Source organism: Engystomops pustulosus, chromosome 8 (assembly GCF_040894005.1).
Source record: "Engystomops pustulosus chromosome 8, aEngPut4.maternal, whole genome shotgun sequence".
Lineage (NCBI taxonomy): Eukaryota > Metazoa > Chordata > Amphibia > Anura > Leptodactylidae > Engystomops > Engystomops pustulosus.
The window spans coordinates 93,226,341-93,238,914 of record NC_092418.1 but is presented as its reverse complement, the minus strand read 5'-3'; the positions used below and the strand labels follow the sequence as shown (position 1 = coordinate 93,238,914).

General features: G+C 42.0%; 1 protein-coding gene across 6 annotated transcripts in view; it reads left to right on the top strand.

Moving 5' to 3' along the window:
- The first annotated feature begins 573 nt into the window (after positions 1-573).
- LOC140075660 (bile salt export pump-like) overlaps positions 574-12,574 on the top strand; it is a 266,222-nt gene continuing 254,221 nt past the window's right edge. For 5 of the 6 annotated variants that reach the window (XM_072121807.1, XM_072121811.1, XM_072121806.1 and 2 more), the window contains exons 1-9: positions 574-710; positions 2,378-2,427; positions 4,888-4,983; positions 5,445-5,463; positions 5,566-5,604; positions 7,004-7,055; positions 8,583-8,821; positions 8,920-9,007; positions 9,956-10,089. In XM_072121807.1, coding sequence (XP_071977908.1) covers positions 709-710; positions 2,378-2,427; positions 4,888-4,983; positions 5,445-5,463; positions 5,566-5,604; positions 7,004-7,055; positions 8,583-8,821; positions 8,920-9,007; positions 9,956-10,089 — 719 coding nt within the window. In that variant the 5' untranslated portion in view covers positions 574-708. The remainder of the gene's footprint in view (positions 711-2,377; positions 2,428-4,887; positions 4,984-5,444; positions 5,464-5,565; positions 5,605-7,003; positions 7,056-8,582; positions 8,822-8,919; positions 9,008-9,955; positions 10,090-12,574) is intronic. The other variant, XM_072121809.1, reaches the window with a different exon arrangement.

The following is a 12,574-nucleotide window of genomic DNA, read 5'->3' as shown; positions in this document are numbered from 1 at the left end:
AACATGTACTGTGTCTTATTACGCTTTGCACAATGTATACATATTATTGCATTTTTTATATTGTACTCTTTACACTGAATTTGTATATTGTAATGGGGGGGCGGGGTTTTCTGTAGGTCATGTGACCAATGAATTATGTATATATACCCACCCTGTGCACTAAGTAGTTGGCTTGAGAAAGGCTCGTACTTGAGCCGAAACGTCGCTACCTTACATGGAATAAAGAGACCACCTCTTTCACTTGACTTGGACGTCTGGAGTGCTGTTTTTTTTCCTTTTTGCTTGTACATGGAAGAGTCATAGTCCAGACTCAACAAAGCGAGCACCCACCATTGTTTGCCCATTAAGTGTGCTGCCTGGACTTTCCATTTGTAGATAGATAGATAGATAGATAGATATTGGAAAAAGCGGGCAGCACTCCAGCTTTTACAAACTGCGTAGACTTGAATTCTACTAAGGCTCCCCTCTCTGACATGAAACCTCGGAGGCGAATACATTAAACAATACTTCTTTATTGACTTTTACATAGTCATGCAACAGATGGATTTTCACTCGTGACTCTTTCTCTGTTGGAAACGCCCCTGGAGATTACCCGGCGTGTAAGGATTTTATATTATTTGTTACATTAAGACGCTGATGTGTCGAAATACATTGATATTTTCCGTGTATCCAAGAAGTAACATTTAATCTGTTCGCCTCCAGGGATTCATGTGAGTATCAGAGCCTTTATCCATTTTCTTTGGTTGATGTCTATTATGTGAAATATCTGAAGCAAATGATTGTGTGAACGGGGAACTTTTACATGGGCAATTGTGGTTTCTGTAAGTAAATAGCGATGAATTTAACGCCATCAACGGGACCCCTTTTATTTGCCAACCTAATTGAGATATTTGCTTTATCCTTTCATTGTTTTAAGGCCGTGTTCTTTCATAGGGTAAAACGATTGTGTTTATTAATATATCCCTCATCTCCCTTTCATTTCAACTAAGTCTTTTTCCACAAGGTGCTGGAATCTACCCAAGATAGCAGGACGAGATCCCACTGGCTAGAAACCAGGATTGCTTGTGTAATAGCCCCCGTCCACACAATCATTAGGTTCCGATATGTCACGTACCAAAGATCTCTTTTACAATCAAATTCATTCATCTAATCGAACATTCACTTAAAATATTGGGGCAGAATTACTTACCCGGTCCATTCGCGATCCAGCAACGAGTTCTGTGTGGAGGATTCGGGTCTTCCGGTGATTCACTATGGTAGTTCCCCCGATATCCACTAAATGTCGCTGCTGCGCTGAAGTTCCTCGGAATGCACTGAACTTCATCAAGCCGGGCCGAGTGCAGGTAAGCGCTGGACACTTTTTTTTTTTAAATGCGGCGGTTTTTCCGAATCCGTTGGGTTTTTGTGCGGCCACGCCCCCGATTTCCCAGGGAAAATCGGTGCAAAACTGAAAAATTTGCGTAACCCACCGGAAAAACATGATTCAGGCCCTTAGTAAATGACCCCCAATGTGTCAATTTCCAAAAATGGTTACAGAATGTCTATTCCTATTTACATTTTTTTCTGATACAGAAAGTCGATCTAAAATTGAGGTCCTATAATAATATTTAAATCCCTGTATAGCACTAGAAGTATGGTGTCATTACCAATACATAGTGCTGTATATCAGCTCTTATGAGGGATAAAAGGTCTAGACTGGACCTGGTAGAGGCTGTAGATGTTGTGTATCTGGACTTTACCAAGACATGTGATACAGTGGCACACACAAAGTTGATACATACAGCGCCTTGTGAAAGTATTCGGTCCCCTTTCTACCTTTTGCCACATTTCAGTCTTAAAACATAACGATATAAAATTGTAATTTTTGGTGAAATTTGGTGAAGAATCAACAGCAAGTGGGATACAATTGTGAGGTGGATTGAAATTTATTGGATATTTTAAACTTTTGTAATAAATAATGAACTGAAAAGTGGGGCGTGCAATATTATTCGGCACCCTTAAAGAGTGACTGTAAAGGTTTTATTGCCTATATCCAATCGTTTCTTTGCTATAGCCCTCAGACATCTGAGTGCTGTAGGAGCTGCTTCCTCTGATTGTGCTGATTTACAGAACTTTCTCTGTCTCTCTCTGCACCTTATGCTGCTCCCCTCCCCTACCTTGTCGTCAGCATGTGCAATATTATTCAGCCCCTTTACTTTCAGTTCAGCAAACTCCCTCCAGTGTTTCCCTCCACGGGCAGGATCTGCTCTTGTTTTAACTTCTTATGCCCTGGATTTTAAGAAAAAAAGGCTTAAAAAATTATGCAATCCATACTCTATAGGTCTTAATTGCTCAGGCTCGCATACATTTTTAAACCTTTTTTTTCTTAAAAACCTAGGCATAAGAAGCATAAAGAAGAGCAGACCCTGTCAGAGGGGGCACACAACAGTATGTCACTGTGCTTGGTTTACAATCCTTAATCCTGGTGGTAGATATTCTTTAAAGTTTGCCACAAGCCACCGGGGAGTCACCAAAACATGTGGGAGGAGGAGCTCTGGTCAAATGAAATGAAAATCAAACTTTTTGTCCACAATGCCAAATTATATGTTTGATGTAAAAGCAACACAGCTCATCCCCCTGAACACACCATCCCCACTGTCACACATGGTGGTGGTAGCATGATGGTTTGGGCCTACTATTCTTCAGCATGGACAAGGAAGATGGATAAAATTGATGGGAAGATGGATGGAGCCAAATATAGGACCATTTCGGATGAAAACCTGTTTGATTCTACAAAAAAACGGAAACTGGGATGGAAATGTATCTTCCAACAATAAAATGATCCCATACATAAAGTAAAATCTAGAATGAAATGGTTAAAAAATAAATGTATCCAGGTGTTATAGTGGCTATGTCACAGTCCAGAACTGGAATCCATTCGAGAATCGCAGCAAAATGTGATGCTACAAAGTGAAGCCTCCGGTCTTTTACCTCATCAGCCAGACATTGTCTGCAGATGGAGGGTCATGTGATCTCTAATGGCAATTGTTCATGGGCAGATAGAGATCACATGACCCTCCATCTGCGGCAATTTTACAGAGACAGAAATCTCTGGCTGATGAGGTAAAAGACAGGAGGCTTCACTTTACATATCAAGAAAACAGAGCAGAACTATTACTAGATGTATATTGGTAGAGTACCTAATATCTTGCCCCCCAACATTTACACACACATTACAAAAAACATGAGTGCGCCTCATGGATACGCTGGATTGCTGTAAGCTCGGTCCGGTGTTCACAGTGCTATGTACTCCAGTGTTTGCTAGCTTTATCGGAAGGTTCTGATAACCAGCAGTTTAACACTGCCACATCTCGGGTAGGGCTAAGAGCTTCTTACTGTAAGCAGCTCCTATTGGGCTTATACAGGGTGACAGGTCCTCTTTAAGGATTCACACGGCTTATCTAGGTGTTAGTATTAAGGAAAACAATGGTACAAAACCCCCTCTGGGCTCCATTCGATATATGCCATAAACCCATGGGCCCATATACACCCAGAAAAATAATCTATTCCACAGATTAAGAGTTCACATAGTACAGAAGCCCTGTTGCCTCTGGTGATTAAACCTTGTTTTCTCCAGACGCAGACAGTGCCCCCTCGTCTTTTTATATGTTATCCTTCATTTGCTCCACATATTTGGGGGCTGATTGGTCATAAATTTCCATAAAAAATTTCGACCACAACTGAACTGAAATATTGTCGCTATCTCATTTGTCCAGTGCTGGATGGCCACTTGAATTTAAGGAATGGGCCTACATTGGACTTTGGAATGTGCATTATCAATTCCTTCACCTGTTGGTATCAGGAATGGGAGCCAGGAATATCCTGGCTTGCCTACTAAAAAGTAAGCAGAGCTGTCTGTTTCTAACTCCCATTTAGCTGATATTGAAGACCTAAAGCCCAAGCATCCCAGTGTAAAATCTGTACAAGGGAAACCAAATATACCATTTATCATCTATAGTCCCAATCTCTTCAAATGGGGAAGAGACACCGTGTGCGCCCAAATGGCACCTGGGCTATGAAAACTTCTTCACTGGATCAAATGATGGCTCTGTTGATCCATCCATCCAAAAGAGAGGCCTTTGATATTTCCTAATAAACTTTGGCGTTTTTGTATGTTATTTTGGGGCCATTTATTGCATCTCTTCTTGTATATTTTGCAAGGATTTGCGACTAAATCAAAGCTTGTGCACCTGTTTTGGTGGAGGGAGGAAAGGGCTGCTACAAGCTATGAGCTATCAGTCGTGTCCTGTGTGCTGCAGATAATCATGTCTGGCTGCATTTACCTTGCATGTGCTGCTATAAGCCCTGGTGAAGCTGAGGCTTGAAGTAAAAAGTGGAAACCACAGCCTTCACCCTTGTAGACAGCTCAGCACCCTGCGCCTCCTCCTATCTCACTTCCTATTGGCCGCAGTGTGGCAGCTGATGTTTCAGCCTATAGAGGAGCAGTGAGCTGGTGGAGAAATATATATTGGCTGAACCCTTGTGCACAGACTCGTCCAGAGCAGAAGGAAATCAGGACGGAAACAGCCACCACCAGGGGGCCCCAGCAACCATTACAGAAGGAGTTATCTCAGTAAGGCTGCATATTTTGTAATAAATGTAAAAGCTGAAATCACTTTTTACAATGCATAACAATAACAGCCATGTGCTATGGTGGCACAACCCCTTTAATGAGTGTCATATCAAAATAAATGCATAGAAATACATAAACCCGTGAAATGAATCAGAATAACTTACTGTGGACATTTATAGATTTGTTGCTGACCTTTACATTCTTTTTACAAAACAAAGATGGATTCATGTATTATAATTATTAGAATAAGATATACTAACTATATCAATTTGCAGGGCCTGAACCAGAAGAGGAAGCGACCATGCCAGTAACTCTGAAGAGCATCAAGAAACTGGGATTTGTGAATTCAGCATTTGAGTGGGATGAATTAGGTACAGTAGACATGTAGACATAGTTACATTTACATAAAATTCTGACTGGGTGGAGCCACCACTAGATGGAGCTCAGGAGCTTACTGCCTATCATTTATACACTGAACTCTGGGCCCCTCTCCCCCCTCAGCCAATCCCTGTCCATAGAATACTATGGAAAAATGTAATCTGATACTTCTACAAGCTGACAGTTTGTCTTGGAGATTTTGGAGGGAGTTGTATTAAGAGAAAATGGCAAGATAAATGTAGAAATATTCATTTTTCTTTTAACAATTTTCTGTATTATTGATTTTGGAATCAGCTGATTGTTCGGGTCCTAAGTGCCAGACACCTAAATCTGATAACCTACTTTAATCGCCACGGCATTGTCGATCAAGGGTCTTTGAAATTGTATCTTTTGCTATTGTAATATCCCTATTAATACAATGATAAATCCTAACCATGAGCTATTGTCATTACAGATAGCCTTAAGAACACAGAGTAAGTATTTGTCTCATATCATACACATTATAACCTATAATCCTATCACACTATACTCTACGAATGTGATGCTAAAGATCCACATTTTTCTTCTCTTAAAAGGAAATATCGGAATGGCAACACATTCCCCATAACAGCAGAGTAAGTAACACAATGACATGACGTCTACTGTATACAGTGTGCCTCAGCTGACTGCTGTGTGTATATGAATGAATGATGTTTTTGGACATCTTATTTGGAAAACCTATTTGCATATTCCTTACCCAGAATCCCCAGTGGAGAATGTATCACCTTTAAGACTTCATAAAAAATGAAAAAGGAAAACTCTGTAAGAAGTTTAATTCCCTTTCTTTACCCACACTCTTACCGGTCAAAACTGTCTCCTACACCGTACTCATGAGATTCAATGACTCAGAACAGGCCATGTCTATTCCTTCCATAAGTGATTTACTGGTTTGGCTATTATCCCACATCATGTTGCTAGGCTTCCTGGAAGTCAGGCATTGATCTATAGATGCATTGCAGGCATAACTCTCCTTTCTTTCTTAAAGAGGATCAGTCATCTCTCCTGACCTAAGAAATATAAATAACTATTAAAACATATGTGAAATAAGTATTTTTATTTTCTCCAATCTCTAGATTTGGTTGTCCCTATTTTATTTTTCCAAATAAATTGACAACTGGTTTAAAATTTTCCCTTTGTGGAATGGGAATGTCAGATGCCAAAAACTATTTGTTAACTGTGTCCTCCTTGATTTGACAACCAAATTTTAAAATTATGCTGATGAACCAGAAAGACTCTAGGGGGTATCTTGCAGCTTCACGGGCTGTGACACTGTGCAGAAGCACTTCCCCCTACTGTTTGCTGAAGCTTTCTCTGCTTCAGTGAGATTACATCAGGTAGAGAGAGGAGGGAAGTGCTGAGTAAACAGGAGGAGGGAAGACAGTGTAACTGCTCCACCATGAAGGGCCTCTACTAACACCCCCCAGAGCCTTTTTGGCTTATTTTCATATTGTTCAAAGGATATTTTTGAATAAAGGAGGCCATGGCTAAAAAATATAAATAGATTACCATAGAGTGCCTGGATCTATGAGTAAGTGTCCCTGGTTTATCATGATGGATATTTATGGTAGAATTTCTTTAAAAATATTTCCAAAATTGCATTACTCTTTTATATGCAGTTGAATTTTCTTTCCAACCTTTATCTTTCCTTAGCTATCAGTAACTTTAGTCAGAGCACCCAATATGCTAATTAGGCACTATGTTGTCAGGTGGGAGGTGCCAGGCTGTTGTCCAAGTACAAATCTGCTCATCAAACAATACAGAGATAAATCAGCAAATCGGATGCTGAAACACACACAGCTGATTATACAGGAATGGGGGGATCTAAGGGGCAAATTCTTACTAAAATTTATGGAGACGTAGCCATTAAGAGAGGTTCTACATTACTGATCTCACAGCTAAAGTGTTATATAGGAATATTCATCTATTTCCTGATTTATCTTTGTAATCCATAATAGAAGGTTCTTTGTGTTCAAGGGCTAATGGCAATGATGAAGGAGACAGCATCCGTGTCAGCTTCTTCCAGCTGGTAAGTGAGGGCTCCATAATGACTCAATTCTTTAAAGGGGTTTTCCCACGAAGACAAGTTAGGCCCTATCCACGAGATAGGGCCTAACATGCTGGTCAGTGGGGGTCTCACTGCTGAGACCCCCATGGATCGTGAGAATAAGGGGTTAGACCCCTCACCGGTCCTCAGACTAATGGAGCAGAGGGCCGCGCATAACCGCTCTGCTCCATTAATCTCTATTGAGCTGAGTGGTGAGTGCAGCGCTCGGCAATTTCCGTGAGCTCCATAGATGGGGCAGTAAGATCATGCGCGGCCGTCTTCTCCATTAGTCTGAGGAGCGTCGAGGGATCGGTTGGACCCCTTGTTCTCACGATCCGTAGGAGTCTCAGCACTGAGACCCCTACTGATCAGCAACTTAGGCCCTATCTCGTGGATAGGGCCTAACTTGCCTTCGTGGGAAAACACCTTTAAGTATCTTTTATAATCTCAACGCGTCACTCAATAGAAATGTTTCAAGATGTAGAACATTTCTTATAGGTGAATTACTACTCATCCTTCTTTATTGTTTGTTTTATCTGGTTGCTTACTATGCAAGGACAATGGGGGGCTGGCCTAGAAGCCCAGATTTAAGCACCATACCTGGTATTGCAATTAATATCCCCCAAGGAGATGGCACAGTTATGGCCACTGGTACAGACACCCTTTAGAAACAGCAGGAGGCCCAAGGTTCTTGATCTAAGGGGCGTGGCTTCCATCATATGCCAATGCGCAAGCACCGATGTGTGATAAATATCCCCCAATGATTCTGAGGGCAAGTTCTTAAGGGAGCCTTATCAGAAAACATAGTGCTATAGCGGCAAAGAGAGATTCTCGAGATCAAACTTTGGAGTTCTTTGATGTTCTTTTAGAGCAGTACACCAATAACAGTGTCCTATAGAAAAAAAAATGCATGGTCTCCCCCCTAGTGAGAATTCTAAACAATTTACATTTTTTTTCATTTTGATTCCACAAATGTATCTTTTTATACTTGAGATTAAACGATTTATAATAAACTTGAATATGAGTTTGACGGGGAGACAGACACTATGCTACGGCACACCCTGGAGACCATCACTCCCATTTCACCTTTGACATCACTTTCATCACGCACATGGAGAAAAAATGTATTTGTGCAAATGGTGGTAAAAAAATATGCTGGCGCATTCATTGTACTTTTACCACCGTAAAGGGCATAATAAGCGGTGGTCCTGGGCAGTGGAAGTTGACAATTTCTAATCTCAGGTTGCTCCTGGAGGTTCTCTTCATAAAATCCGCTGGAAACAGGAGCCATAAGCTACTGCCTGGTTTGGCATCCCTGAAACAAATATAGATAGATACATGTACAATATTTGTTGTTAACACATTCTATTTTGTTCTAGCTATGAGCAGTTATTTACTATCCCGGGCAAGACCGGGAGCTACAGCTAGTAAATATATATATAGGAGATAGATGTGGGATAGATAAATAGATAGTTGATTGCAACATTCTAATTTATCATGTGCTTCCAGTTCCGGTTCGCCTCTTGCTCGGATAACTGGTTGATGGTCTTCGGTGGCCTTGCAGCAGTGATGAATGGTGCAGCACCGCCGTGTATGTTGCTAGTCTTTGGCGCCATGGTCGACTCATTCATATTGTATGATGTTGAGTTGCAAGAGCTCCAGGATCCCAACAAGACCTGCATAAACAACACCATCATGTGGATCAACGGCTCCTACCACATAGAGAGTAATGAGACTATAAGCTGCGGGTAAGAGATCACATTACACTTATGAATTGTCTTTGTGGCCACTTGGTAAAGTCTTGCATTGAGCGTAAAGTCGGATTTCTTTCTTTATTTTCTCACAGTTTGCTGGATATTGAAAAGGAAATGACTCGATTTGCTTCTTATTATGGAGGCATTGGGTGTGCTGTGCTTATTCTTGGATACATACAAGTAAGTGTCCAAAATAGTAGGTAACCCCTATGAGGAATCTGCCAGCAGTATTCACCATGTTAGTTATTGGCCCTGGAGATCTTTGGAATCATACTTTAGTGTGGGTATTTACTACCAGCTGTACTGTGGATGGATTTATATTCTAAGACTGTAGCTTGGGGGCTCTCACGTGGGGGGTCTTTCTGGAATTTTCACTATTTTGACTAGTATCTGTCACCAACGACCCCCCACCCACTACAGACCACACACAGCTGTCTTTATATGTGTTCATCCAGGAGATTAGAGCCAGTATTCTTTCAAAACAAGATTTTTATTGATGTTCTCTGTTCCAGTCATGAGGTGGAAAGCTGCAGTATACAGTCTGTATTCCCTGCCCTCCTCACTGACACTGCTAACACAGAACCCTTCATGAATGAGAGAGACAGGTAGATGTCTCTTCATATAGACAGGTCTCTCTTAGCCCCCAACCTCCTGAAGGATTGGTTAATGATGTAGCAGTACTGTGTCACACACAACCCCTGTCTGTCACTCTCTCAACTGTCAGGTGAGGGATTGTGTAGAATTTTCTATGACTCCTGCTGGGGAAAGCAAAGGAAGCTGTACATGTCTGTAGTTGAATATTGGTCCATAAGCACTTGTTCCATAGCAGCAGCATGGTGGTAGCAATGAGACCTGTCCATCAGGAAAAGGGAGGCATGGAAGTGTAGAAAGCAATTCATATGCAAGACTCACATTACAATCAGGTGAGTTTCTATATAAATTTACAAACTGATTTTTTTAACATTGCAGCCATGGAAAGAAACCATTTAGGCATAATGCTTTTTAAATCATAGTTTTTAATTATTTATATATTTGGGGTGGGGTAATTTGGATCCCTATAAAATTAATGCAGCAACATTTTACTAAGATTTCAATAATCAGTTCTTTTCTAATGATTCTCAACCACAGATTTCCTTTTGGGTAACAGCCGCTGCCCGGCAGATCCAGAGAATAAGGAAACTTTACTTTCGGAAAGTGATGAGGATGGAGATCGGATGGTTTGATTGCACCTCAGTCGGAGAACTAAACTCCAGGATGTCCGAGTGAGTTCTTATAAGTAGGGACAAGTTAAGGTATATGTTTGAAAGGCCCCAATCCAGGGCCTTTCAAACATATCCCCACTGTTCCTCCAGCCTTCCGCCATAGACCTCTCTTATCCAAATCTTGTAACTGCTCTAATCTACAACCTATCCACTTGACCCGCTCTCCACCATCTCCACCATCTCCTCCACCCTCTCTCTCTGGAGCATTATGGAATGCACGTTCCATTTGGAACAAAGTCGCTAATGTTCATGACCTCTTTATTTCTCGGAAACTGTCTTTCCTTGGCCAAATCCTTCAGACACTGTTTCCCCTGCTGTGCTCTGTTATGGTGGCCTCCAGTTTACCCACAATCCTTGGCCCTGCAATAAACCTGGTGGAGGAGTTGACATCCTTCTGTCTGACAACTGCTCCTTCAGCCCAATTCCACCTCTACCCTCTGTCACCTTTCCCTCTTTCAAAGTCCACTCCATCCGTATCTATATTTCCTCTAACTTCCAAGTGGCTGTTGTCTACCAACCCCCTGGCCCTGCTACTGCTTTTATTGATCACTTTTATACATGGTTTCTTCACTTTCTCTCCTCTGACATCCCTTCTATCATCATGTAGGACTTTAACATTCCTTATTGATATAGCTCATTCTGCTACCTCTAAACTCCTCTCACTTACCACCTCATTCAGCCTCTCACAGTGATCCTCCACAGCCACTCACAAAGAGGGGTACACGCTTGACCTCATCTTCCCCTATCCAATCTGTCTAACTCTACTCTCCTCCTATCTGACCACAACTTACTCTCTTTCTCTACCCATCGGGATTCAACCTCTCCCGCAGTCCACAGGCCTATACACCCACATAGGAATCTCAAACATCTGGATACCTGAAAACTCTCTGAGACTCTCCTACCTCTATCTTCCTTATCCTCATTCAAGGAGGTAGAAACTGCTGCCACCTTCTACAACACCACAGTTTATTCTGCCCTGGACTCTGTAGCCCCCTCACTCCGACCTCACAAAACATCTAAGGCAGAGTGCCAGGAAAGCTGAATGCCATTGGAAGAAATCCCTCTCGAAGAAAGATCTCCTGTCATACAAGCAGACGGTCTTACCTACAAATCTCCACTTGCTTCTGCTAAGCAGGATTACTTCTTTATCTCACAACCCCAAACAACTATTTTCTACCTTTAATTCCCTTCTATGTCCTCCTGCACCCTCCCTAACCACTTTAATTTCAGCTGAGGAATTTGCATCACACTTTAAAAACCAAATAGACAACATCAGGGAAAGTTTCAACCTTCATCCCCTGCAACCCACCCACAATATCCTGTCCCTGTTAACCAACAGTATCCAATCCAAGTCACTGTTAACTAATCTCTCTTCCCTTACTAATGAGAAAGTTTCCTCCATGCTGTCAAGCTCACATCTCACCACTTGTGCGCTACACCCAATCCCATCACATTTTATCCCCGACCTCATCACTGCGCTCATTCCAGCCCTAATTAATCTCTTTAAACTTTTGGTAACCACTGGTATTGTTCCATCTTCATTTAAACATGCAACTGTCACACCCATCCCAAAGAAGCCATCTCTGGACCCATCCATTCCGCTGAACTATCGTCCTATTTCGCTTCCATTTGCCTCAAAACTCCTGGAACAACATATCCACCTAGAACTATCTTCCTACCTCTTGTCCAACTTTCTCCTTGACAAACTACAATCTGGTTTTCGGCCCAATCACTCCACTGAGACTGACCTGACCAAAGTTTCTAATGGCCTACTGTCAGCTAAGGCAAAACATCACTACTCTGTTCTCCTCCTCCTTGACCTGTTCTCTGTATTTGACACTGTCAGCCATTCTCTCCTGCTGCAGATGCTTTGTTCTCTTGGTATCACTGACCGTGCCCTCTCCTGGATCTCCTCATACCTTTCCAACCGGACGTTCAGTATCTTTCACTCTCACACCACCTCTTCACCTCGCCCCCTCTCTGTTGGCATCCCTAAGGGCTTTGTCCTGGGACTCCTGCTCTTCACCCTCTACACTTCTGGTCTGGGTCGCCTAATTAAGTCCCATGGCTTCCAATACCATTCATATGCAGATTGCACACAGATCTAGATTTCTGGTCCAGATATCTCCTCTCTTCTAGCCAGAATCCAGAGAGTCTGTTAGCCACATCCTCCCTTTTCTCTTCCTGTTTTCTAAAACTGGACAAAACAAAACTCATACTTTTTCTTCCACCTAACACATCCCTCCCACCTGACCTAACCATCACAATTCATGGCTCCACAATCTCCCCGGTCCCTAATGTCCGTTGCTTTGGAGCTATCTTTGACTATGTCTATCCTTTAAGCCTCACATGCAGGCCCTTGCTTCAACATGCCCCCTCCATCTCAAGAACATCTCTTGCATTTGACTTTTCCTCAATCCAGAGTCTACAAAATTACTAGCCTAAGCCCTCATCATCTCTTGCTTAGACTACTGCAACATTCTTC